The sequence below is a fragment of the Urocampus carinirostris genome, chromosome 8 (assembly GCF_059441175.1).
Source record: "Urocampus carinirostris isolate Australia breed hairy pipefish chromosome 8, RoL_Ucar_1.0, whole genome shotgun sequence".
Lineage (NCBI taxonomy): Eukaryota > Metazoa > Chordata > Actinopteri > Syngnathiformes > Syngnathidae > Urocampus > Urocampus carinirostris.
Genome location: NC_142356.1, coordinates 8,405,267 through 8,431,205, shown reverse-complemented (window position 1 = coordinate 8,431,205; position 25,939 = coordinate 8,405,267). Strand labels below are relative to the sequence as shown.

Here is a 25,939-nt window from a genome sequence, read left to right as displayed (position 1 = left end):
CTCATCATAATATTTTTCGATTTTCTGTACAGGAATCACCACAACTTGGTCGTGCCTCCTCTCTTTCCCTTCAAAATCTACGCGAGGCACTGGAGATCTCTTGTTAGCATAATGTAAATCGGCGCGGTCCAACTCACCCGTAAAGCAGCAACAACAAGGCCAGGACGGGCAAGTTTGTGGAAGAGACGTAAGCGTCTTGTTGGAAGCAGATGAAGATGATGATGACCAGAGTGGCGGGGACAATGTAGTTGCACTGTAAGAAGGGGACAAAAGAACGAGTCGGGTCAGTATTAAAAAAGACGGAATTTCTATCCGTCCCCCTAAAAATACCCTACCATGTCCCAGACGAAGTTAGCCAGCCAGTAGAGAAACGGTTGCACCCCGCTGATGAACTGCAAATGTTTGGCTTTGTTCACTCTTTCCTGGATGAGGAAGACCACGAAACTGGCCGGAACGAAGGACATGGCGAAGATCACGCAGATGGACACCAGGACGTCCACCGATGTCGTCATTCTGAGGGATGGAAAATGAAAAAGGAGTCATGACGTTTTCATACCTGTCAACCTCCACGGCTCCATGCCCTTACAAAATGTTGTATTTTCCCTTACAAAATACTGAATAATATTTTTTTTTAAACGTGTTTATTTATGTAGTTTAACATGTTATATTGTACATGTGTTTTGTTATATCATATATATCGTAAATGAACATTTCGTTGAGAGATACTGAGTTGCTCGATATGAATGAGGTTTATTAATAAAAAAAAAAAAAATCAAAAATTAAGTAGCTTTGACGTTCACTATAGAAGGAAAAAATACATTCTAATTTAAATAAGTAGAATGATTTATTTTATATATATATATATATATATACCGGAGCCATATCCCCCTAGTGGGAGGTGGCAAGAGTCAAAAACACATTCCTGACTCTTTCTGGGAGATTGATGCAGAGGAGGGGGTTCCCAGCCCCCTCGCTCATAGTCAAGTAGAATAATACATTTTCTTATTCAAATTCTGAATTCATTTTCTGCATTCAATTATTGTTGGTAATATACTGATTAAAGTGATAACCACAAACCTGTCTTTTTTCATTTTCTCCTTTGATACTTCCTTTTTTTCTTAACTTCTTTATACAACAATAATGATTCGTAACATAACGCATCAAAGCAAGTGAGATCTTTGAGAGCCGGTTCTCTTTAATGAGTCGAGCCGGAAAAGCCGGTTCTCTAAAAAGAGACGGACTTTCTTTCACTACACAACTACCGCATGAAATCCGAGGCGGCAGACGCATGCGCACAGTAGCATCAAACCACTGGCTTCGATTCAGTAGCCTAGATGGTAAGGCGCCCGCTTTGAAACTGGGAGGTCGGTGGTTCGCGCCCCGGCCGAGTCATTCCTAAGACTTAAAAAGTGGTCGGCGGCGCCCTCTGTTGGCTGCGGCTGCATCGGCTCGCTACAACGGGTCAGGTGCAATCGACATTTCGTTCTGTGTACATTGTTACACAGAATGACAATACAAGGAAATTATTATTATTATTATTATTATTATTATTATTTACAAAGAAAAAAACGATACCGAGATAGAGGCTACAGCGGCGAACTCGTTGGACTTTTGATTTGCCGTTTGGTGATAGTCGGTGTATACCGGATGGTACCCATCATTGAGAAATTTGCATTTTTCCGTACGGATTTTCTTGTACGTCGTACTCGTCTTAAAGTGCATAATAAACGTACTTTGTACGGCAAAAACGTACAGGTTGACAGGTATGCGGTTGCGATGTCAGGATTGTTGCCTGTTAGCGAACTGATAATGAACAAATATGGCAGCTGTAAAATGTCACGGTGTGGTTTTAAGTTCACTCACAGTGCAACTTGAGACAGCTGCTCCTTGGTGAGGTTGAGGGGATGATTAGAGACCGAAATACCGAACCGGGCAGGGTCTTGGCCGTCCGGCAGACTGGCTCGAAGGATGCCGTTGTTCATGACGTTCAGGAAAGAACCGATGCTGTGCCAGCCCTTGTTGTTGAACCAGATCTGGAAACGGAGAATTTCAGGCAGACTTTTGAAATCTTGATTTTTTAAAATGGAAGGGGTGAACCCCTTTTAACTTGCGAGTTAAAGCTTTACAGCTAAAGTTAACTCATGGTGAAGGTTGAGGTTTTAACTCTTGAGTTAGAGCTGATGTTAAATATTTTAACCCTTGTGTTAAAGTTTTACAGCTTAAGTTAACGTAACATTTTAACTCATGGTGAAGGTTAGGGTTTCAATTCTTGAGTTCGAACCGATGTTCACTCTTTTAACTCTTGAGTTCAAGTTTTACAGCTTAAGTTAACTCATGGTGATGGTTAGGGTTTCAACTCTTGAGTTAGAGCCGATGTTCAATCTTTTGATGCTTGAGTTCAAGTTTTACAGCTAAAGTTAACTCATGGTGATGGTTAAGGTTTTAACTGGAGTTAGAGCCGATGTTCAATCTTTTGATTCTTGAGTTCAAGTTTTACGGCTAAAGTTAACTCGTGGTGATGATTATGGTTTTAACTCTTGAGTTAGAGCCGATGATCAATCTTTTGATTCTCGAGTTCAAGTTTTACGGCTAAAGTTAACTCATGGTGATGATTATGGTTTTAACTCTTGAGTTAGAGCCGATGATCAATCTTTTGATTCTCGAGTTCAAGTTTTACGGCTAAAGTTAACTCATGGTGATGATTATGGTTTTAACTCTTGAGTTAGAGCCGATGATCAATCTTTTGATGCTTAAGTTCAAGTTTTACAGCTAAAGTTAACGTTTTAACTCATGGAGAAGGTTAGGGTTTCAATTCTTGAGTTAGAACCGATGTTCACTCTTTTAACTCTTGAGTTCAAGTTTTACAGCTAAAGTTAACTCATGGTGATGGTTAAGGTTTCAACTCTTGAGTTAGAGCCGATGTTCAATCTTTTGATGCTTGAGTTCAAGTTTTACAGCTAAAGTTAACTCATGGTGAAGGTTAAGGTTTTAACTCTTGAGTTAGAGCTGATGTTAAATATTTTAACCCTTGTGTTTAAGTTTTACAGCTTAAGTTAACGTAACATTTTAACTCATGGTGAAGGTTAGGGTTTCAATTCTTGAGTTAGAACCGATGTTCACTCTTTTAACTCTTGAGTTCAAGTTTTACAGCTAAAGCTAACTCTTAGGGTTTCAACTCTTGAGTTAGAGCCGATGTTCAATCTTTTGATGCTTGAGTTCAAGTTTTACAGCTAAAGTTAACTCATGGTGATGGTTAAGGTTTTAACTGGAGTTAGAGCCGATGTTCAATCTTTTGATTCTTGAGTTCAAGTTTTACGGCTAAAGTTAACTCATGGTGATGATTATGGTTTTAACTCTTGAGTTAGAGCCGATGATCAATCTTTTGATTCTCGAGTTCAAGTTTTACGGCTAAAGTTAACTCATGGTGATGATTATGGTTTTAACTCTTGAGTTAGAGCCGATGATCAATCTTTTGATGCTTAAGTTCAAGTTTTACAGCTAAAGTTAACGTTTTAACTCATGGAGAAGGTTAGGGTTTCAATTCTTGAGTTAGAGACTATGTTAAATCTTTAACTCTTGAGTTCAAGTTCTACAGCTAAAGTTAACTCATGGTGATGGTCAAGGTGTTAACTCTTGAGTTAGAGCCAATGTTAAATCTTATAACTCTTGAGTTAAAGTTTTACGGTTAAAGTTAACTCATGGTGAAGGTTAGGGTTTCAACTCTTGAGTTAGAGCCGATGTTCAATCATTTAACTCTTGAGTTAAACCATTAAAGCAAACTAAAGACTTGAGTTAAAGCGTTAAAGCCACTTTAGACCTGTATTTAAAGCTTCAAAGCTGCTTTAACTCTTAATAGAAAGCAGCTTTAGAGATTTCAACTCGAGTTAACACGTGAACGCCACTTTAAATCTTGAGTTAAAAGGCAGTATAACTCCTTATAGAAAGCTACTTTTGAGATTTTAACTTCTGGGTTAAAGCTTTAAGGTTTCTAGGAAGCTCTGGTTAAAGTATTAAAGATGCTTTAAAGCTCAATTTAAAGGAACCATTCCAAGTTTTTCTCTTGACTGATTTCTTTGAGATTGTTAACTCTTGAGTTAAAACTTTAAATCTGCTTAGGAACTTGAGTTAAAGCGTTAAAGCTGCTTTAAAGCTCCATATAAAGCAAGCATTAGACTGTATAATACTTTAGTAATAGCAAATTTTGAGATTTTAACTCTAGAAAAAAAGCTTCCAAATTACTCATAAGCTTAGGAAAAAACATTAAAGGGGGTTGAACTTGAGTGAAATCAAACTGTTAACTCCCAGTCAAAGGTTTCAAGCAGATTTAAAGCTCGAGTGAGAGTTTCAAAACGGCTTCGAAGCTTGACTCAAGTTGTCAAGGCTGCTTTAACTTTTGACACTTGAGTTAAAGTTTTAAAGCTGCAAGCAATAATAACCTTAACTCAAAAGTACTTTATTGTTACTGCGTAATAGCTCATCATTCATTAACTCATCAAGTGAATGTGTGAATTTGGGGAACTATAGATGAAGTGTGTCGAATTTTTGACTGCGTACCGACCTTGACATTGTTATTGCTGTCCAATCCTTGAATGAAGTCCGAGAGACTGCGCAGGAAGCGATCGGCTGCTGTACCCTAGAGGAAAAAGTACTTTTACTCCCGATGCCTTTTCCATCTTACCAACCAGTTTTATTTTTATTTTTCAGGTCTTACCCTCTCCAGACGGAAGCGCCGACGCAACTGAGCGATGGCCTCATCGATCTGGTCTCGCTGGGCCGGCAGATGAGAACCTCTGGCGCCGAGAGAGAAGCCGCCGTATCTGCGTGCGAAGGAGTGGTTTTTAGATTCAAGAGTCGGACGAATCCATAATGGCGGCCTCTAAGGGGATTCGATGTCATAGGACGTACCTGAACTCGTTGACCCAAATCTTGTTCTTCAAGCTAAGAGGTGAAACGACAAAAAGAGTTCATTAAATATGCACTCTCTCGTTTAAAAAAAAGCAGAACGCAATGAATAATAACAGAAAAGAATCAATAATAGAACAAGTAGACAAAGGAAGATATGATGAAATAATTTGGAAATGGCACATTGTTTATTCTGTCACGTGATTTTCTATTCATACCATCATATTGATGATAAAAGAAGGATTTTTTTTTGCTTCTTTTTCCCTTTTTTTATTGTCTTTGTTTTTGTATGTGTTTGTCTTGCTGGTGGTCACCCCTCTTGAGGAATATGACCAGGATAGATGGATAGATAGATGTCTAGATAGATAGATAGATGTCTAGATAGATAGATAGATGTCTAGATAGATGTCTGATGTCTAGGTAGATGTCTGATGTCTAGATAGATGTCTAGATAGATAGATGTCTGGATAGATAGATGTCTAGATAGGTAGATAGATAGATGTCTAGATAGATTGTTGTCTAGAAAGATAGATAGATGTCTAGATAGATTGTTGTCTAGATAGATAGATAGATAAATGTCTAGATAGATAGATAGATAAATGTCTAGATAGATTGTTGTCTAGATAGTTGGCTAGATAGATGTCTAGATAGATTGTTGTCTAGATAGATAGATAAATGTCTAGATAGATAGATAGATAAATGTCTAGATAGATAGATAGATAGATAGATAGATAGATAGATAGATAGATAGATAGATAGATAGATAGATAAATGTCTAGATAGATTGTTGTCTAGATAGATGTCTAGATAGATAGATGTCTAGATAGATGGCTAGATAGATAGATAGATAGATAGATAGATAGATAGATAGATAGATAGATAGATAGATAAATAGATAGATAGGTAGATAGATAGATAGAAAGTGAGAGACAGAGAGAGGGAAGAGAGAGAGAAATAGAAAGCAACAGAGGGAAGGAGCTAGAAAAAGAGAAAAAATGTGAGAAATGGAGAGAGATTGCAAAAGAGAAAACAGGAGATATTGAGAAGGAGAGAAAGAGGAATAGCGAAAGAGAGTGATAAAAGAAAGAGATATAGAGAAAGCAATAAAATAAAGAGGGATTGATTGAGAGAGAACAATTAAAAAAGAGATAGCATAGATAAACAAAGTGTAAGACCGAGAGAAAGAGCTAGTGAAAGAGGGTAAACAGAAATAAAAAGTGTGAGGGATAAGAAAAGAAAAAAAAATACAGATATTGAGAGAAACAGAGTGAGCAGAAGAGAGGGGAAGAAAAAGGAGAATAGAGAAAGTGAGAGAGCAAAAGAAAAAAAGAGAGATAAAGTAAAAGAGGTGGAAATGGAAAAGATAAAAGAAAAGCATAAGAGAGAAAGATAGAGAGAGCAATAGATAAACAAAGTGCAAGAACGAGAAGGAGCTGGTGAAAGAGATAAAAATATAAAAAGTGTGAGGAATAAGAAGAGAGAAAAACAGAGATTGAGAGAAACAGGAAGATAGTAAGCGGGAGAACAAAGAGAATAGAGAGAGCGAAAGTAAAAGAGAAGAAGAAAAAGGGGAAAAAGTTAAGAGAAAATAGAAACGCATGAGAGAGAAAGATAGAGAGAGAAAAAAATGAAAGACATAAAAGAGAAATGTAGAGCAATACAGCGAGAAATAGAGAGGGAATAAGAGAGAGAAAGAGGGGAAAGATGGGGAAACAGAAAAAGAAAAAGAAAGAAAGAGAGAGAAAGAGTGAGGGAGAAAAAGAGAAAGGAGGATAGAAGAGAGAAAGAGAGAGCTAGATATGAAAAGAGAAGGTCAGGAAGCGAGAGAAATAAGAGAGGAGGACAAAAAGGAAGGAAGAGAAAGAGAGAGAAAGAGACAATAGGAAGAGAGAAGAACAAAAGAAAGCAAAAAAAGTGAGTGTAAGAACAGAGAAAGAAAGAAACAGAGAAACAACGAGAGATCCAGAAAAAGACAGGTATAAATAAACAGATAGAAAGAAGTGCGAGTAGATTAATAGTTTCACCTCCTTCCGATGATCTGCGCGTACGTCTTGACCAGGTAATCGGAAAGGTTCCTCCCGGTGACATTTTGGAGCGTGCCCTTCTCGCTGATCTTCCTCTGCGGGGGCGGGAGACCCCCGGCCCCGGCCGGACATTCCGGAAGCATCCGTTTGCGACCCTCGCGACTGCACTCGCAGAGAGGAGACGGGTTCTCCATGGACCAGTTGCCTTTTTCAAAGATGGCTTTCACGCTTTCCGACACTTGCGGCGTGGACCACTCCGTATCCCAGGTGGCGCACCCGGACTCCCTTTAATGAACAATAAAATGCAAATAGTAATCAACCAAATCAATAAATGAAGCACATGAAGCACTAAGTAGCACATTTAGCTAGCAACAAGCTAGCCCATGAGCTCCAACAAAGGAGACATTGCACATTGTAGCTGGTGTTTGGCACCCTTTTTATAGGAAACATGCTTTTGATGTGAGGCTCTCCTCCTCCTCTGTGTTTTCATAGTCGGTATTTCCCCGCTGAAGTTGAATTAGGTCATGTGACGAGGATGCTACGTTTTATTGGTTAAACATGGTAGAGCCTGGCGGAGTTGTGCGACCTTAGCGGAGACACACAGACGCGTACTTACGTGGAGGGGATTTATTAAGTAACCAAGTTACGACTTCAATGTTGCCTAATGTGGCGGGGTAGAAGTACTCTTCTTTTTTCACCAATTTACTCAAGTAAAAGTAAATGATTTAAAATATTCCTATCTATCTATCTATCTATCTATCTATCTAGACATCTATCCATCCATCTATCCATCCATCTATCTAGACATCTGTCTATCTATCTATCTAGAAATCTATCTACCTTGGTCATATTCCTTTGAGAGGGGTGACCGACAGCAAGACAAACACATACAATAACAAGGAAAAGAAAAAAGAAGCAAAAAACACAAAAAAATTGACAATGGCCACCCCAAATGTCCAAATACCCAAACAAGTTAGACACCTCGGCACCAAAGTTGGTCATGCTTTCGTCCCTCCAGATGAAACGGGACACAAGAAAGCGGCCGTGACACAACACACTCTTCTGTTCAACAGCAGGGCCCGACAGCTTTCTCTGGTTTACCCCTGCCGTATCATAGAACGCGTCCAAACATCCCACTATCCTTTCACAACACCTCTCCACTCATTCCTATCACCAACAAGATCTCTAGCTTCCACTATATTTAGACCTCTTTCCTGCAGTGCACTCATAACACCATCCATCCACGTCAATCGGGGCTAGACAGAGACACAAAAGCCTGCGGGAAGCGGAGAGTAGGTGGACTCGCTATCTACGTGAACACGAGGTGGTGTAACCCTGGGCATAGAGATTTCCATCTGCTGCAGGAACGTCGAACTTTTGGACTAGCGTGCGACGTCATCCACTCTGATGTGGCTAAACTACATCACAGCACCCCGAGGCCATCCTGTTAATGTGTTAATAATCAACACAAGGATTCTGCTGGAAGTGTGAATTTCCCTACGGAGATGAATAAAGAATCTATCTATCTATCTATCTAGACATTTATCTATTGTCATGATTACTGATGCAAGGAACCCGAGTCTGCTCCTTTGGCGCCAACTGCCTCGGACGCTGATTGGCTACCTGTCACTTTTTAAACCCCCGTCTTACTTGAGGCGGCAGTAGCTCAGGAGGTAGAGCGCTCGTGTTGGGAGCAAAGGGATCCCAGTTCGAATCCCGGCTTGTCCGTGTTACATGTCGAAGTGTCCTTGGGTAAGACACTGAACCCCTAATACCCCCAATAAGCAGGTTAGCGTCTTACATGGCTGCAAGGCCGCTATTGGGAAATGTGAAGCACACTGTAAAGCGCTTTGGGAAATCATTGACTTGAAAAGCGCTATATAAATGCAGATCATTTCATTTCATTTCATTTACTGTCACCCGTGGTCAGTCCGTCTGCGAGCCTCAGCTCCCGCTAGGCAAGCCCTTTCGACCCTGACTCTGTCCTGTCCTGATTCCTGTTTGATTCCCGGCTCCGACCCCTTTTCTGAACTCGACGACGTTTTTGCTCCCACGTCCTGGCCATCGATCTGTTTTTCTCCGCTCTCGACTCTGCCTTCTCAGGCCAAGGAAATACCACTTCTGCGCTCCCCACTATCAACGATCTACGGATCCTGTATGCTACCCTTTCCCTTCTTCCTAATAAGAGAAACGCACGCAAGTGGGTCCTGTCTTCGTGCTGGTCCTGACACTTACATCATATTTTGTTATTTTAATGTTTTTATCTGGGGTACGAGGTGTTTGGAAGCTAATGATAATAGATTTCTAACCTCGCTATACAACAATTTCACCTGAAAATCTTCATATCCTGGGGTTCTACAGTAACAGTCCTTTTTTCTCCGTTTTTAAAAACTCACAAAATAGGTTCTCCATCCATACAGGTGGTGCCAAATCCAGGCTTGTCAGTCAAAGCTCCAAGTAGTTTGCCGGTTCGAGGGTCCTCGGGCATGTCGTTACTGCAATCGGATTTGTGGTTTGCGTTTCAGGATACAAATCGAGGCTTTCTGATCGTACAAGATGGATGGTGAAACCAACCTGATAAAGGTAAACTGCTCTCCGTACATGTTGGGGTCCAGAGTCAGGTCGGGGTACTTTCCGAATGGAGGAACGATTAAACTGAAGACCAGGGCGATGCAAACGAATACTGCCGGTAGGACAATCTAAAAAAGAGGGGGTAAAAATGTTTATAAGGACAATATGGTGTCAAACTTAAGACTTTAAACTGTTTTAAAATTGCTTTAATTCTTCAGTTAGTTTCAGTCAGGGGCAATGTTCCCTGTAATTTTCCTTACGGGTCTGAGCGTTCACACAAAGTCGGTGAGCAACGCTTGAAAAAACAGTGAGCAACCGTAATCCCAAGCGTGGCAAGATAATTCATTATCAAACATGTCCAAAACTTGACATCAAGTTACATTTTGCTGATTTTCCGGCAATGCAAAATAATTTGACTCATGTACTGTTGCAAAGGTTGTACGGCCTACAAACGTCGTTTGTTCTTACAATTCTTTCACAAGATATCCATTTCTTTTTATTTCCTGATATCTTTTGTCGCATAATATTAACATTTTTGGGGGCTTATTTAGTCGGTTGTAAGATACAGAACTGTACTTAATCACATTTTTTAGTGGAAGTACAATGTTGGCAACAAGATTCACTTGATATCATTGGAAATTATTTGAATGCAACACAAACCTTTTCTTCTTTTTTCCGTGTTTTTTTTCTACTTTTTTTTAAATTCCTTTAAAAAAAATCTCATTGTGTTTCTTTTTTCCGAGCTGTTACTTTTTTCTTTTTGTTCTCTATTTACTTTTTTCCTACATTTCTTTCTTTTCTTTTTTTCTGCCTTTTGTCTAAGTTTTTCCTTCTTTTTTTCTTTTCCTTTTGTTTCTTTTTTTTTCAGCTTTTCAATACTTTATCATTTTGGTGTTTTTTTCTTTTTTGTTCTATTCCCCCCTTCCTTTAAGTCTTTTTGTGCATAATTTAACATAATATTTAGTCATGTTGGGATTAAAGAAGCAAAAACAACCTGAAGAGCCGTTTAGGACCCGAAAGAGCCGGTTCCTTTCAGTGAGCCGAGCCGAAGAAGCCGGTTCTCGACAAACTCTACTAACTTTACTCAACTTCCTTCTACTTCGACTCGACTTCAAAATACTGCATTTAGGACACAACGTCAGGGGAACCCGTGTATTTTTACCTTCATGCACTGTAACGTTGACGTAATTCGCTTCTTAATTAGTAATTTTTGAGCCCTCAATTTTGTGCGCTGGCTAGATTCTCTTGTGCGCTGAGAATGTGCGAGCAGTGCGCAATTGCGCACGAGCGCAGCTTAAGGGTACACTGGTCAGGGGCTATTTTAGGTTCAGAGCACCCAGAGTATCTGGCTGGTTCAATGTTTTTTATATCGAAACCTTAATCTACTTCTAGATTGTAGTTTAGAACGCTAACCCTATTTAAAACCCTAATCTATCAGGAAAACCCTAAAATTAATCCTAAACTGACTACAGACTAACCTGAAAGTCTAATCCTTTACCCTAATCTTAAAATTAAACCCTTAATATAGATGGAAGTAGCTTTAAAGGTGAACTGCCTGTAGCACCTTTAGGGTTCTAGGTTCAATTGCAGGTTGTGGTTGTACAAATTCTGGGATTAGGCTTTTTTGGGCGCGAGATAACCTTAACCATAGTATTTCTATTGCATTGAATTGGGATATTACACGCAATCCGGTGTGTGTAATATAGTCATCCTGTCAAATGAAGGATGCTCGGAATCTGACAAAGAAGACAAGGAACTAGCAAGGAACCAAGGGGAAGGAATACTAATAAAGGTAGGAGGACAATAGAGATAGCCACAAAAAACAACATGGGTGCAGGATCGTGACAGTGTCAATAACATTGTGGTTTTGAAAACACAAATTCTAAAAATAAAGTACCGTCACTCTATAACAGCTTGTCATTAAAGTAATCGCTTGTCGGTCCTTCAACCAATTAGTCAATTTAAACGAAAAGAAGAGTTTTTTTTCACGGTACCTGTGCAAAAAAGCCTTTCCTGGAACGTCGAGCGTAGAGGAAGCGTTTCCAGAGCAGAGCCACAAACTGCTGTCGCTTTAGACTCCAGCCTTTCACCTGGAACGAGCCTTTCCCGTCGCTGCCGCTGAGCCAGTCCGTTTCTCGGGATTCTGCAGACATGCACGAGACTTGTAAGTAATCGAAAACCTTACTCGCTGACAGTATTCCTTCGATTTACACCGTTAATCCATTCCATAAGTGAATTTCCATGGGGTAAGAATTACAGTTTCCCTTATCTGATATATTCTAATCCCACAAAAGACTCGTGAACTTGTACTGTACTCTCTTGCTACTTTCCGCTTCACAGGTGTTGAAACATATTCCAAGATCCGTTATCCCCAATGGGAAGTAGCTCAGAGCGCAGAGGCCCACAGAGCATACTAATCCATGATCCTTTATCCCTGATTGCATATTGCTGCGAATGGGGAACAGCAGAGTGCACTTTTGTGGGGTCTGGTGGCTCTTTTTTGCCGTTATTTCTGCCTCAAATGGACTCCACTCGTGCGGCTACGATCCGTTATCCCGGATCGGAAGTAGCTCCGAGCAGAGGCCCACAGGGCATAGTAATCCATGATCCTTTATCCCTGATTGCATATTGCTGCGAGTGGGATACAGCAGAGCGCACTTTTATGGGGCTTGGTGGCTCTTTTTTGCCGCTATTTCTGCCTCAAATGGACTGCACTCGTGCGGGTGAGATCAGTTATCCCCGATCGGAAATAGCTCCGAGCAGAGGCCCACAGAGCATACTAATCCATGATCCTTTATCCCTGATTGCATATTGCTGCGAGTAGGGAACACCAGAGGCCACCTTTGTGGGGCCTGGTGGCTCTCTTTTGCCGTTATTTCTGCCTCAAATGGACTGTACTCGTGCGGTTGCGATCCGTTATCCCCGGTTAACTTTTGCTGAGAGCGGGAGCAAATCTGCATCACTCTTGGCAGCTGTTTTCTAGATGTTGTACGGCCGAATAACTTCTCCTCAACATTTCCATTTGATTTCTGGGGCGAAAATGCCACAGTTGTATCTGTCCACATATAGTGTAAGTCCACGCTTCAGGCAAGCCACGAACGAGCACAACTTGTAAACACACCGGATGCAGCAATGGCATACGTTGATTTTGACGAGTTATATGACTGAAATAATCCGATATTTAAGCTAAAAAGTTGAAAGCGGAAATAAAGTCTATTTGCGTGATTATATCGTTCGTGCTTGCCCCAATCCTGTGTTTCTAGTCTAGAAAATGATTCATTCAAATAGATCCTGTCAGAACCAGAACAGATACAGGACCCAATCGAGTGACGTTCTCACACAAGCCTTTGATTTTATGGGAAATGGGGAGTCACGCATGTTAGACAGTGGTCTGGCGTGGAAAGACAGGAAGCCAGAGACCGACTAGATCAATTCCAATTGCCCGAGTTGATATCGGACAGATGGGGTCGATACTGGACAGGAAGTGACAGACAGGAAAGATAACGGATCAGGATATCGAAAATTAACAGGAAAAACTAGAAGGGAACGAAAACTGGAGAAAATAATAAACGGGACAAAAACAGACGGAAACTAAACTGGAACCAGAAATTAAACAGGACAACAATAAACGGGAACCATACCAGACTGGAGATATCACAGGAAAACAGGACCGAGTCAGAACCCACGTCTTATGGGGCAGAAGTTCGTTTGGGATATATCACAGGAAAACAGGACCGAGTCAGAACCCACTTCTTGTGGGGCAGAAGTTCGTTTAGGATATATCACAGAAAAACAGGACCGAATCAGAACCCACGTCTTGCAGGGCAGAGGTTTGTTGACGGACTGACAAAGGGAGATTGTTAGCACTGAGCTTAAATAGCCGGAAGGCCAATCTCTCAACGAGCCACAGCTGGCGCCACACGGGTGGGGCCAATTGGGCACCATGGCAACAGTGACACACACGGGCGGGGCCAATTGGGCACCACGGCAACCGTGACAGATCCAATCAGCGCCCAGTAAATTGAAAGCAGTTCTCCGATTAGTTTGTGGTTAAAGGCCTTAGTAAAATGATGCAAAATTTCCAGAAATAATGAGGGATATTCAGATGGCTCACCTTCAGAGTCGTTGAAATCAAAGTCGTCTTCAGTAAAGGGCTTCAAGCAGCTCTGATGGTCTCCAAAGGCGTGACGGCGACGAGTCCTGGTAGGGACAACACCGTCTGCAAAAGCAAAGTTTCATTAGCTGACCGACAATCCGTATAACCGTCTCGAAGTCTCACCTGAAAGTTCCACGGAATCCACTCCACTATCCTCTGCCACTTTCAAGAAAATCTGAAGGACACATCGTCGACGCCGTCGTTAGCATCCCGGTTAAAACGGACCTTCGACGTCTTACCGAAGCTCCTCACCTCTTCCAGTGTCGTATCGGATATCCCGTAGCTCGATATCCCTAAATCGCCGAGACGGTCATCGAGTTCGTGGAAAAGCTCCACGAAGGCTCCGTCTTTGGCCGACTGATAGGGCAGGATGTAAGTGAGTTCGTGGCCCAGGTCTTCCACCAGGCGAGCTTCCGACACGTGCTTGAAAATGACGTTGGAGATGAGGGAAACGTCTGAAGGCAGAGACAAGGGGTCGGTTTTAGATGGACACCAGAAGCCTTGGTGTCCTAACTTCTAAAACAGAAACTATAAATCTTGCCAATGTGTTGAATTCTGAACACCTAGGATGACCAAGATTTGTTTTGAGGAATGTAGCAGACCAACAGAAAGTGAAGACTTTCAGCTCCATTTCTAAAGGGAACCTACCTTGATAGATACCTATGATAGAACATCATCATCATCTTTTTGTGATTTATTGTTTTAAGTGTCTGCTTCTATCGTCGGTGTTTTTTGTCCTGTTTGAAAACTACACTTATGATTACTTTCTATCCTATCCTATCCACCTACTAAATTCGAGCAAGCCAGTTTTGACTGTACAGTGGAACCTCGGTTCTCGACCATAATCCGTTCCAGAACCCTGTTCGAAAACCGATTTGGTCGATCACCGAAAATCGTTTTTCCCATTAAAAGTCATGTAAAATCGTTTTAATCCGTTACAACACCCTGAACGTTTACCATGAAAGTAAACATGAAGCTAACCCAGGCTAAACGTACGTTCGCGTTAGCGTAATCTTCCGTACGAAAGATTACGCTAACATGAACGTGTAAAAATAAAAAAATCGGGTCGTTTACACGTCATTTAGCACCGGGGTCTCCACAACAAGTGGTGAGCGGTTAAAGGATAAAGAGAAGATTTATGAATAGGATTTCTTACCTTTGTGGTGGTCTGCAGAAGCCATGCTCTATTTCCTCGAAAGAAGGGAAACATCTTCTTCATATTTTGCTATTTTTTCTTTCTTAAATGCAATAGTTGTACGCACTACTCTTCTTTTTTCACCTGTAGCAACTTTGCTGCTTGCACCGACCTTCTTCCGAGGCATAATTAGGGGTTAAAACACTCCGTTCACCGATATTAAAAACGAAAGCAAAAAGGAGTGCGCGCTCACGTGACAACAGTTCTTCACGAGGGGTGGGGGCAATCTACACCCGTACGCCGCTCAGTATCGCACCCTAGCGTACCGGCGTTTGAACTCCGATTTTTTGAACGAAAAGCGAAGCAAGAATTTCTCGAAATTTTTGGTCGTGAACCGATTTGTTCGAACTGAGAGGCGTTCGAAAACCGAGGTTCCACTGTACTTGGTTGAAAATAAGGTCATTGGTAAAATTCCACATCCTGAAAGACTATTTTATCGTTTTTATGATAATAAAACAACCTCAACAGAACTGCTATGCTATAGTTCCCATTTATCTGCCTAAAGTCTCGCAGAACCCAGATGTTGATTTGAGAATAAGGAAAGACACGGTTCTTTCTGTCTTCATCTTTAAGCAGATTATTCCGAGCCACAAGAGTGCTAATAAGGGTTGAAGGCCAAGCTGGGTTTCCTCCAGCTGGGTTTCCTCCAGGGTTGAATTTTCAATCAATTCTTAACTCAAATAGTCAGATTTTTGCTACAATCCCAACAAATGATCAGCACATGGTTGTTTTCTCTTTTGTTTACCGATGGTGGTGGTTTCACTCTCCGGTTCGCTTCCTAGTCCGGCGTCAGAACTGCTCTGAGAGACGCTGTCCTCCTAAGCGGATGAGATGTTCCTCACCGTGAGTCCAACCCTTCCGAATCGGCGCCAGGTGTATTATCTCCTACCTTCTCGGTTTTCTTATTGTAGGAGACGGTGCTGGCGGAATTCCTGCAGGACTGCAGCGCCAGGTCGTAGTCGCGCTTGACCAGGGTCAGGTAGTAGCCGGTTCCCAGTTGAGTCTTCAGGAAAAGCGAGGAACCGACACAGCAGAGCTTGCCGTGGGAGATGATGGCGATGCGGTCGCCCAGGATGTCGGCTTCATCCATGTGATGCGTGGACAGGATGATGGTGCGGCCTGGCGGAGGAGGGGACGCCCGATTAGGGTTCGGAAACATGTTTATCGAATTTTCGATTCATCAAATTTATTCCGGAGTGTCGTGAAACCGTGCCTACTGTGGAGCAGGAAATTGACGCAAATAAGAAAAATGAATACTTAAAACTAGTTCAATGAGCAAACCTATCTGTAGTCTTTCATACAGATAGATACATAGATAGATACATAGATAGATGTCTAGATAGATACATAGATAGATGTCTAGAGAGATAGATGTCTAGAGAGATAGCTAGCTAGCTAGCTAGCTAGATAGATAGATAGCTAGATAGCTAGATAGATGTCTAGATAGATAGATAGATGTCTAGATAGATAGTTAGATGTCTAGATAGTTAGATGTCTAGATAGATAGACAGATAGATAGATAGATGTCTGGATAGATAGATGTCTAGATAGATAGATTGATGTCTAGATAGATAGATGTCTAGATAGACAGACAGGTGTCTAGATAGATAGATAGATAGATAGAGGTCTAGATAGATAGATGTCTGGATAGATATATGTCTAGATGGATAGATTGATGTCTAGATAGATAGATATATGTCTAGATAGACAGACAGATGTCTATATAGATAGACAGATAGATAGAGGTCTAGATAGATAGATGTCTGGATAGATATATGTCTAGATGGATAGATTGATGTCTAGATACATAGATTGATGTCTAGATACATAGATGTCTAGATAGACAGACAGATGTCTAGATAGACCGACAGATGTCTAGATAGATAGACAGATGTCTAGATAGATAGACAGATAGATAGATAGAGGTCTAGATAGATAGATGTCTAGATAGATAGATGTCTAGATAGATGGATTCACGTCTAGACATATAGATGTCTAGATAGATAGATAGATGTCTAGATAGACAGACAGATGTCTAGATAGACAGACAGATGTCTAGATAGACAGACAGATGTCTAGATAGATACAGATGTCTAGATAGATAGACAGAAAGATAGATAGAGGTCTAGATGGATAGATGTCTAGATGGATAGATGTCTAGATAGATGGATGTCTAGATAGATAGATTGATGTCTAGATAGATAGATGTCTAGATAGATAGATAGATGTCTAGATAGATAGATGTCTAGATAGATAGATAATTTACCTTGTCGGTATTTAAGAAGCAGGTCCCAGATCCCCCTTCGTGCATAAGGGTCAACTCCAGCTGTGGGTTCATCCAAGATGACCACTTTCGACCCCCCGACAAAAGCCAAGGCCACCGAAAGCTTGCGTTGCATTCCACCTGAATTAAATCCATGAAAAAAAAAACGTATTTAAAAAAATAAGCAAGCTAATTGATAATAAAACGATGGATGAATGATAAATAATTAGGCCGATAGTTGTTGATGTCACGGTAGCCATGGCGCACAATTAGCCCCGCCCGTTTGGCGCCGGCTGCAGCTTGTTGACAGATTGGCTTCCCCACTATTTAAACCCTGTCCTGTCAATCCCCTTTTGTCAGTCCGTCTGCGAATCTACGTGTATTCTTGGCAAGCCGTTTTCGACCCTGACTCACGCCTGTCCAGTTTTTTTGCTCCCGTTTGTCTCCGGCACGTTTTGATCTCGACCACGTCTGCTCTTCCGTCTTGGCTTACTACTCGTTTCCGAGCCCGATCACGTCTGCTCTCCCGTTCTGGCTAATGAGTCGCTTCCGACCCCGACCACATTTTTGCTCTCCTGTTTTTGCTCTCCTTTTTCCGTCCCTGACACCTAGAAGAGGGACCTGTCTCCGTTCTGGTCCTGACAGTAACGTTACATTTTCCCGATGTAATTTCCCCTAAATTCATCAGTATTTATATATTTATTATGGTTAATAATGTAGAGAGCTAATATAATGCCACCTAATAAAACGAGTGATGTATCTTAGCCAAAGCATGCGTGACCATGTGTAAAGTAGGCTTGAACGTATTTCCTCAAAAGTGTGCATTTCTAATCAGAGTGTATCATGCTTCTCTGGTTCAAAATGTTGGTACCGCCCTAGCAGGAGGGGCAAAGGGGCGTTTCTTTTCTACTTTGTCTTTGTCCAACCCGCTATGACTTAAATAAAATACATTGTAGTGGGGGAAGGGCTTCAGAGGGAAGGAACACGGCCAGAGAGACGAACGCGGGTAAATTCCTCCTCTCCTGGCCCCTCCCCCTCTCCAACTGGCAGTTGTAAAAAGTCTAATGCCTGGTGTATTTTTTTAGCGTTAGCCAACTTTTAAACAGCTCTCCCACATGTAAGAGATCGATTTAGACCCCACACAATGGTTCACAGTGTACCTTCTGCAAACTGTAATAACCTTGTTTTGATTAAAAATGTAGGCGAGTTTACCCGAAAGCGTGTTGGTCCGAGATTGGCGCTTATGAGGCAAGCCGACGTCGTTGACGATTTGCTCCATTTCGGCTTTGACGATGTCCTCGGGCAAACCCTTCAGGCGGGCGTAGAACCAGATATGTTCTTCCACTGTGAGCCTGCATTCAAATACCATGCATAAGTTGCGGAATAGAAAATAACATGACTTTTGTCGGTGTGTTTGCAATATGCAGTAGACCCCCGGGTTATGGCGTCACCAGTTTATGATGTTTTTCCCGTTCTGATGTTTATAGGCACCTTTGTTACAGCATTTTATCCACTATCTGAGGTAAACAACAAATAATTACACAATCTCAAGTTACGTCCCTAAGATGCCTGTCTCTTATTGGTCGATACCATGTAGATGCTGGTCCCCCATTGGTTTGCGTCAAGACCTAATGAAAATTCAGGTATTCCATTAGCAGAACTCTCTCCCACCATGCCTTTCTCTTTTCGTGTCCACTTCAGAATCTTGTGTCAATAAACTACCATATTTATCTATGGTTACCATGACTTGAAGTGATGCTAAAAGGAGAAGCAAGAATATTATAACAATGGAAAACGAAGATTGAGATGATAAAAAGACAATTAAAAAAAAAAAATTGTGTTTGGTACTGTATTTTAAATATTTTATACAGTACATCCATCCATCTATCCATTATCTGCACCGCTTATCCTCAGTAGGGTCGCGGGGGTGCTGGAGCCCATCCCAGCCACCCTCGGGCAGTGGCCAGGGGACACCCTGAACTGGTTGCCAGACAGACAACTCACTCTATGTCTTGTTTTTATTTATTATTTCGTTTACAACTTTTTAAATTGTATTTTTTCTTTTCATTGTTTGTACAGTGTCCTTGGGTGGCCTGAAAGGCGCTTTTAAATAAAATGCATTATTATTATTATTATTATTACTCCGCATCTAGGGACAATTTGGACCGACCAATTAACTTGACATGCATGTTTTTGGAAACCCACGCAAGCTCGGGGAGAACATGCAAACTCCACATAGAAAAGTTTGATCCCACGACCTCAGAACTGTGCCGCACACGCGCTAACCACTGTGCCGCCGTGCTGCCCTATACAATACTAATAAGCAATATTTATTTTGCATATATGCCAATTCCTTCCCTCTCTGCATCCACCCACCAACTCCACTCCACCAGCTCAAGTCACGTCACACCAAAGGTAAATCAAATTGCATTTTTCATTTTCATGTTTATAAAATCATTTATAGTATACACGTATTTTATATATGAGTAGTACTGACTGTACATTACTTTAATTTTGTGAACACATTAGCTAATTCAGATTCATAGAGTATCCCAGGGGTCTACTACTGTATACTGAATACGTACATGCTGAAAAGAACATTGTGTTGAGGGCAGACCCCCAAATTCTGTCTGATGGTGCTAAGTTCAGAGCGAATGTCTTTCCCCAGGATGTAGGCTGTCCCGGAAGTGGGTGGGAACAACCCGGTTAGGATAGACCTAAGAGAAAAAAACAAGTCGTCGCTACCGGTTGGAAAAAAATCCAGTTATCGATAATCCCGACATCGCCTTACATCGTAGTCGTCTTCCCGGCGCCGTTGTGACCCAAAAACGACGTGATCTGTCCCTCGTAGAATCTCAAGGAGAGCCCATCCACCGCCAGCTTGTTGCCGTGACTGTAGACCTTCACCAGGTTCTCGATGTAGACACCGGGATCAATGTGGTTGGGTTCCTCCTCGATGCACACGGCTGCAAAGACAATTATTGGAGATGATTTTTTTCATCTAGGAAAATAAATTTCACTGAATTGAGTTGTAGTACCGTCGGCGTTGCCTTTCTTGGACAGAGGAATGGAGATGTTTGCATTCTGTTTCTCTCCACACCAGTATGTTCTTGTGAAAGGGAAATACCAAGGCCTGGGGATTCCATATTGGCCTGGAAATATTAATAGGACACGTTGATTTTAGGACCCAACCCGCTTTAATAAAAAGTGTGAAGCCACTGACCAGGGAAGACCGCTTCGATGTACCACGTCATGACCCCGTAAAGCACGGCGTCGAAGAGCATGAGACAGATGGACGTGGTCAGGTTATAACTGTCCTCCTCCAGGGGACTAGCTAGCAAATTGGACCACTGGATCCCCACGCCTTGCTCTTCAAACAGGGACAGGTACTCGCACCCGAAGCCGAAAGCCACTGGGGACAGCAGGCTCTGGGAAGGGAAATCAAGAAAACGCAGTACAGTACTAATTAGCAATAATTTGTTTGCATATACACCACAGAGTTTAAGTGAGAGTGTATAATAATGGAATGGGGCTGAACATCTACATTTGAAGACACACCACAGAATCCCGAAGGTAATGGCAAAATTCCTGAGCCTACTTCCTTATTTTCTCAAGTAATGAATTTTAATTCATGACAGGACTCAAAAGATGGATTTAATCGCCACCAGCAACAACAACAAAAACAAAGATATACCAGGGGCATCTGAAAAGAGTCAATAGCTGGAGTTGGTCAGACCTGGTCTAAGTGGCTAACAGAAAAAGGCCAGGAAAAGATTGCAAGAACAAGAATTCATAAAGCTTTATTTACACGGAGCAGCTAACAATAACAATAGCAGCAAGAAGGAAGCCATTGCCGACAGCCAACTGGTTAACGCAAGTGGTGAGAGAAGGAAACAGCTGTTGAAGTTGAATTGAGTAACAATACAGCAAAAAGGAGTAGCAGCGGGTATTGGTGTTTTATAGCCTACACCAAGTAACTGAAATGAGTGGTTAGAGGAGGAAACAGTAGAAAAAAGTGGAAGATGCCTGAATCAGGACGCTCAGTTGCGGAAGGCAAGTTGACGCTGAAGGACAAAGCAGGAGTGGCAACCAATTACATTTGTGACTAGTGGCAAGCCATAACCTGCAGCCAAGTGGCTAGCTAACATGAGTGGCTAAAGAAGGAAACAGTGGAATAAAATGGTCAATTCCTAAAAAAAAAAAATCAACGACATTCACTTGCATAACCAGCTAAACTTTAACAAAAGCAGCTAGCGGCAAGCCATAGACTGCCGCCAAGGAAAAGGAAACAGTGAAAAAAAACCTTCGGATGACTCGATTAAATTTCAAAACCTATACATTTTGTAAGCAAGGACGAATTTCAGCAAAGCTGGTGTTAATCCCCCCTACCGACAATAAAACACAGAGGCAGCTGGATACACCAGAGCGGCAGAACAGTGTCAATAGCTTAGGTAAGTGGCTAACATAAGACGCTGAAAGCTAATTAAATAGGCCAGGAAAAGATTGCAATAGAAAATGTCGAGATCCTGAAGAGTATAAGTGGCTGGAGAAGGAAACTGTTGAAACAAGCACCCGATGCACGACCAGCTGTGGAAAGCAAGTGATCCTGAAGGACAAAGCAAGAGCAGATATCAACAACTGAGGCTAGCGGTGAGCCGTACATCCAATTGGGTAACATGAGTGGCTAGAAAGGGAAACAGTGAAAAATCTTTGAAGTGATTATCTTAGCACTCACCACCACAAGTTTAGCCGCATATCCAATGTAGTCCTGCCAGGCCACGCAGAGTACGTAGGGCAGATAGAGAGTGAAGTAAATGATTCCCCCGCAGGCCGCCGCCAGGTTTGCGCGAGAGAACAGCGTGCTAATCAGGAAGCATTGCATGATGGTCACCACGCCGAAAGAACTCAGGAAAAGGAAGACCACGCCCGAGTCGCTGTACGGGAGCAGGTTGCCCAGCTGTCCATCAAAAAAAAAAAAAGACAAAATTTGAATTTTTGGATTGGTGCAGTTTTTAATACAGTGGAACCTCAGTTCTCGACCATAATCCGTTCCAGAACCCTGTTCGAAAACCGATTTGTTCGATCACCGAGATCATTTTTCCCATTAAAAATAATGTAAATCCTTTTAATCCGTTCCAACACCCTGAATGTTTACCTTGAATGTTTAACGTAAACTAAAGCTAACCCAGGCTAATCGTACGTTCGCGTTATCGTAATCTTCCGTACGAAAGATGACGCTAACATGAATGTGTAAAAATTAAAAAAAAGGATAAAGAAAAGAATTATGAATAGGATTTCTTACCTTTGTGGTGGTCAGCAGAAGGCGCAGGTGGAGTAGTTGTACGCACTACTTTTCTTTTTTCACCTGTAGCAACTTTGCTGCTTGCACCGACCTTCTTCGGAGGCATAATTAGGGGCTAAAACACTCCGTTCACCGATATTAAAAACGACAGCATAACGAAGCACGTCCGCACGCGATAACAGTTGGTCAGGAAAAGAGCCATCTACACCCGTACGCCGCTCCGCATCGCACCCTAGCGTACCGGCGTTCGAACTCCGATTTTTTTGACCGAACAGCGAAGCAAGAATTTCTTGAATTTTTTGGTCGGACTCCGATTTGCTCCAACTGAGAGGCGTTCGAAAACCGAGGTTCCACTGTAATTGAAAAGGGCGACGCGGGAAACTCACTTTCAACAACATGACCAGCAAGCCGGCGCTAATGAGCAGCGGGATGAGGCTGCTGATGAACCAGCTGAGCCACAAGATGGCGTTGTTGAGGCCCATGATCCGCATGGTCTCTTTGAGGCGGGCCTCCTTCTCGTAGACAACACCTTTGATGATGATGGCCACAGAGTACATCCAGGCCAGCGTCATGAACAGGGGCATGGAACGGCTCATGACGCGCAGGAAACTGAAAAAGAGTGAGAGGTTCAACTTATTGTTTCAAAAGAAACCTTATATTTTCTGATACTGTGTTCTCCCACTCATCTCTTGCCTTTCTGAAATAAAATCATGATCCACCGTCAACTTCCTAAAACTAAACCGCAATAAAACAGAACTCAGAGGCACCAAATCCACCCTGTCTAAAGTTGACTCCTTCTCTCTTTTTGTTGACGATTCTTCAGTTTTTCCCTCCTCTCTTGTCATGATTGGCTCCCTGTTCCTATTTATACCCAGTCCTGTCAGTCCCCTGTTGTCAGTCCGTCTGCAAAACCAGGTAAGTCTTTTTCGACCCTGATTCCCACCTGCCCCGTTTTTGCTCCCGTCTGTCTCCGGCTACAACCTGTTTGATCCCAACCACGTCTGCTCTCCCGTCCTGGCTTACGACCCATTTTCGTTCCCAACTATGTCTACTCTCCCATCCTGGCTTACGACTCGTTTCCGACCCCGACCACACGTTGCTCTCCCAGTCCCGGCCACCGACCAGTTTTCCCGTCTCTGACACCGCCATCGCTCGCTACGGAAGATCCACTTCCGTGTTGGGGTCACAATCTGAGAACGAGAGCGACTTGCTTCCCGCGTCCAGCGAACACCAGATTGTGGGCGCAGCCCTTCCTCTCTTTCAATAAAAGATGTGGTAAACGTCACCGATATGCATCACCTGTGCCTGCTCCTTTGGCGCTAACTGCCTTGGACTCTGATTGGCTCTTTTTAACCCACTCCGATCTGTCCCCTGTGGTCAGTCCATCTGTGACCCTCAGTTAACACTAGGCGAGCCTTTTTCGGCCGTGACTCCCACTGTTTTTTGCTCCCGTCTGTCCCCCGACTTCGACCCGTTTTTGATCCTGACCACGTCTACTCTCCCGTCCCGGCTTTTGACCTTTTTTTGTCCCGGACCACGTCTACTCGCCTTTCCTGGCTTACGACTCGCTTATGACCACGTTTTTGCTCTCCTGTCCCGGCTACTGAACCGTTTTCCATGCTTACATGTCATCCACGTAGCAGGGGTAGGGCATCTGCTGAATGTAGATGCCCGTCTTTTCCTTGCTGCCCGTCACGGCTCGGATGATCCCCTGCTCGATGACGTCCTGCAGGTACGAAAACCCGCCCCAGATGTAGCGCAAGTCCTCGAAGGGGTCTGCCCGAGGACCGGGATCCCAGTAGCTGCACGCCAGAACATCCGAGGACTTCAAAATCACGCATACCTGATTCAAATAGGAATAATGGATTTCCCGTTTTACCCGTCTTTGATCTTGTTGGTCCTCTCCACGTTATCGATGTCCATCCGGATTTTGTAGTTGACCTTGGGAGGAAGGTGAGAACTGTTGCTAGGGGCGATGTCGGGGAAGACGATGCCCGCCCAGAACTTCTGGTTGTCCAGCAGGCCCATGGATTTGTTCACCAAGCGCTCCTCGCTCGCTACCGGCTCCAGTTTGTCCAGGTTCACGCACTGGGGGGCAAAAAGGAGCATGGTGGTCACCATGAAGGTAATACAGAAGACAACTGAGAAACTGCGCCATTTTCGCTTTACGATGTGGAATTCGATTTTTTTGGACCATCTTCATGGCATTCGCCTCATTATACAACATCAACAACAAGTAAAGGGTGCTCCAAACTGTTTAACCCCATTTTTAGGCCGAACATTTTGACCATATTCACTGGAATGACCACAAACTTTCACATCTTGTGTAGAAATATGAAGTTTTGTGTGTAATGCTTGGGATTTCAATCTTTCCAGGTTAAGAAATGCTGTTGTCCTTCACAAGTTTTGCAAAGACAAAACAAATTAGGACTTGGCACCCAAAAACCTCCAAAAAAGGGCTTCTTATGCAAATCCTCACTCTCTCTGCATCCACCCACGACTCCAATGTACCAGCAAGTCATGTCAATATGTAAGCAAAATTAGATTTTTCCTCCATATCTATTTATAATCTAATTATATATGCATACATTACATGTAAACATCTCTTATTATGTACTACTTTGTTATTTTAATGTATTTATCTGGGGTTCAGAACTCATTAGCATTGGTCTCTTCACCCTGCTATACAGCAATTTCATTTTGTGATGATTCAGTTCGTATCCAGGAGGTCTCCTGTAAATTGAGAATATATCAATACTTGTTATGGCGTACTTGACATAACGTAGATGAACTTTGAAGGGACAGCACATTAGCAAAGTACTAGCTGAGCCTCTTAAGTGATTTAAGCTCCGGAGGACAGTGAGTTCAAAACGGCATAATCACTTCATGCATGACAAACGAACTTCTGCCTCACAAGATGTGGGCTCTGACTCCTGGTCCCGTTTTCCTGTTGGTATTTCCAGTCCGGTATTGTTCCCGTTCATTTTTGTCCTGTTTAATTTCGGGTTCCAGTTTTGTTTCCGTCTGTTTTTGTCCTGTTTGTTATTTTCTCTGGTTTTTGTTCCCGTCTAGTTTCTCCTGTTTATTTTCGATATCCTGATTCGTTATGTACCTTGTCTGTCCCATCCTTTCCTGACTCCCCATTTCCCTTAAAATAAAGGCTTGTGTGAAAGCGTCGCGCGGTTGGGTCCTGATCCTGTTCTGGTTATGGACAATATACTTTTTTTCGTAATATAAAGAACTGCATAGTATAAAATAATATGTATATATGTATATATTATATATGTATATAATTTTTATTTTACTAGAGAAAAGAGGGGCAGCACGGTGGCGCAGTGGTTAGCGCGTGTACGGCACAGTTCTGAGGTCATGAGATCGAACCTCCTGTGTGGAAATTGCATGTTCTCCCCGTGCTTGCGTCGGTTTCCTTCGGGAACTCCGGTTTCCTCCCATATCCCAAAAACATGCATGTCAGGTTAATTGGTCGGTCCAAATTGTCCCTAGATGTGGATGAGCAAGTGAGTTG

At 42.4% G+C, this 25,939-nt stretch overlaps 1 protein-coding gene across 1 annotated transcript in view; it reads right to left on the bottom strand.

Moving 5' to 3' along the window:
* LOC148360625 (phospholipid-transporting ATPase ABCA1-like) overlaps positions 1 to 25,939 on the bottom strand; it is a 101,257-nt gene that overhangs the window by 20,979 nt on the left and 54,339 nt on the right. The window contains exons 13-37 of the mRNA XM_088341492.1: positions 24,293 to 24,501; positions 24,039 to 24,215; positions 22,800 to 23,022; positions 21,847 to 22,068; positions 20,335 to 20,539; positions 20,150 to 20,263; positions 19,903 to 20,077; positions 19,697 to 19,828; positions 18,324 to 18,463; positions 17,115 to 17,252; positions 15,738 to 15,967; positions 15,594 to 15,666; positions 13,906 to 14,108; positions 13,777 to 13,828; positions 13,612 to 13,716; positions 11,492 to 11,640; positions 9,501 to 9,625; positions 9,323 to 9,421; positions 6,927 to 7,211; positions 4,906 to 4,938; positions 4,712 to 4,817; positions 4,559 to 4,633; positions 1,864 to 2,033; positions 336 to 513; positions 138 to 253 (exon numbers count right to left, since the gene is read on the bottom strand). Coding sequence (XP_088197618.1) covers positions 138 to 253; positions 336 to 513; positions 1,864 to 2,033; positions 4,559 to 4,633; positions 4,712 to 4,817; positions 4,906 to 4,938; positions 6,927 to 7,211; positions 9,323 to 9,421; positions 9,501 to 9,625; positions 11,492 to 11,640; positions 13,612 to 13,716; positions 13,777 to 13,828; positions 13,906 to 14,108; positions 15,594 to 15,666; positions 15,738 to 15,967; positions 17,115 to 17,252; positions 18,324 to 18,463; positions 19,697 to 19,828; positions 19,903 to 20,077; positions 20,150 to 20,263; positions 20,335 to 20,539; positions 21,847 to 22,068; positions 22,800 to 23,022; positions 24,039 to 24,215; positions 24,293 to 24,501 — 3,734 coding nt within the window. The remainder of the gene's footprint in view (positions 1 to 137; positions 254 to 335; positions 514 to 1,863; positions 2,034 to 4,558; positions 4,634 to 4,711; positions 4,818 to 4,905; positions 4,939 to 6,926; positions 7,212 to 9,322; positions 9,422 to 9,500; positions 9,626 to 11,491; positions 11,641 to 13,611; positions 13,717 to 13,776; positions 13,829 to 13,905; positions 14,109 to 15,593; positions 15,667 to 15,737; positions 15,968 to 17,114; positions 17,253 to 18,323; positions 18,464 to 19,696; positions 19,829 to 19,902; positions 20,078 to 20,149; positions 20,264 to 20,334; positions 20,540 to 21,846; positions 22,069 to 22,799; positions 23,023 to 24,038; positions 24,216 to 24,292; positions 24,502 to 25,939) is intronic.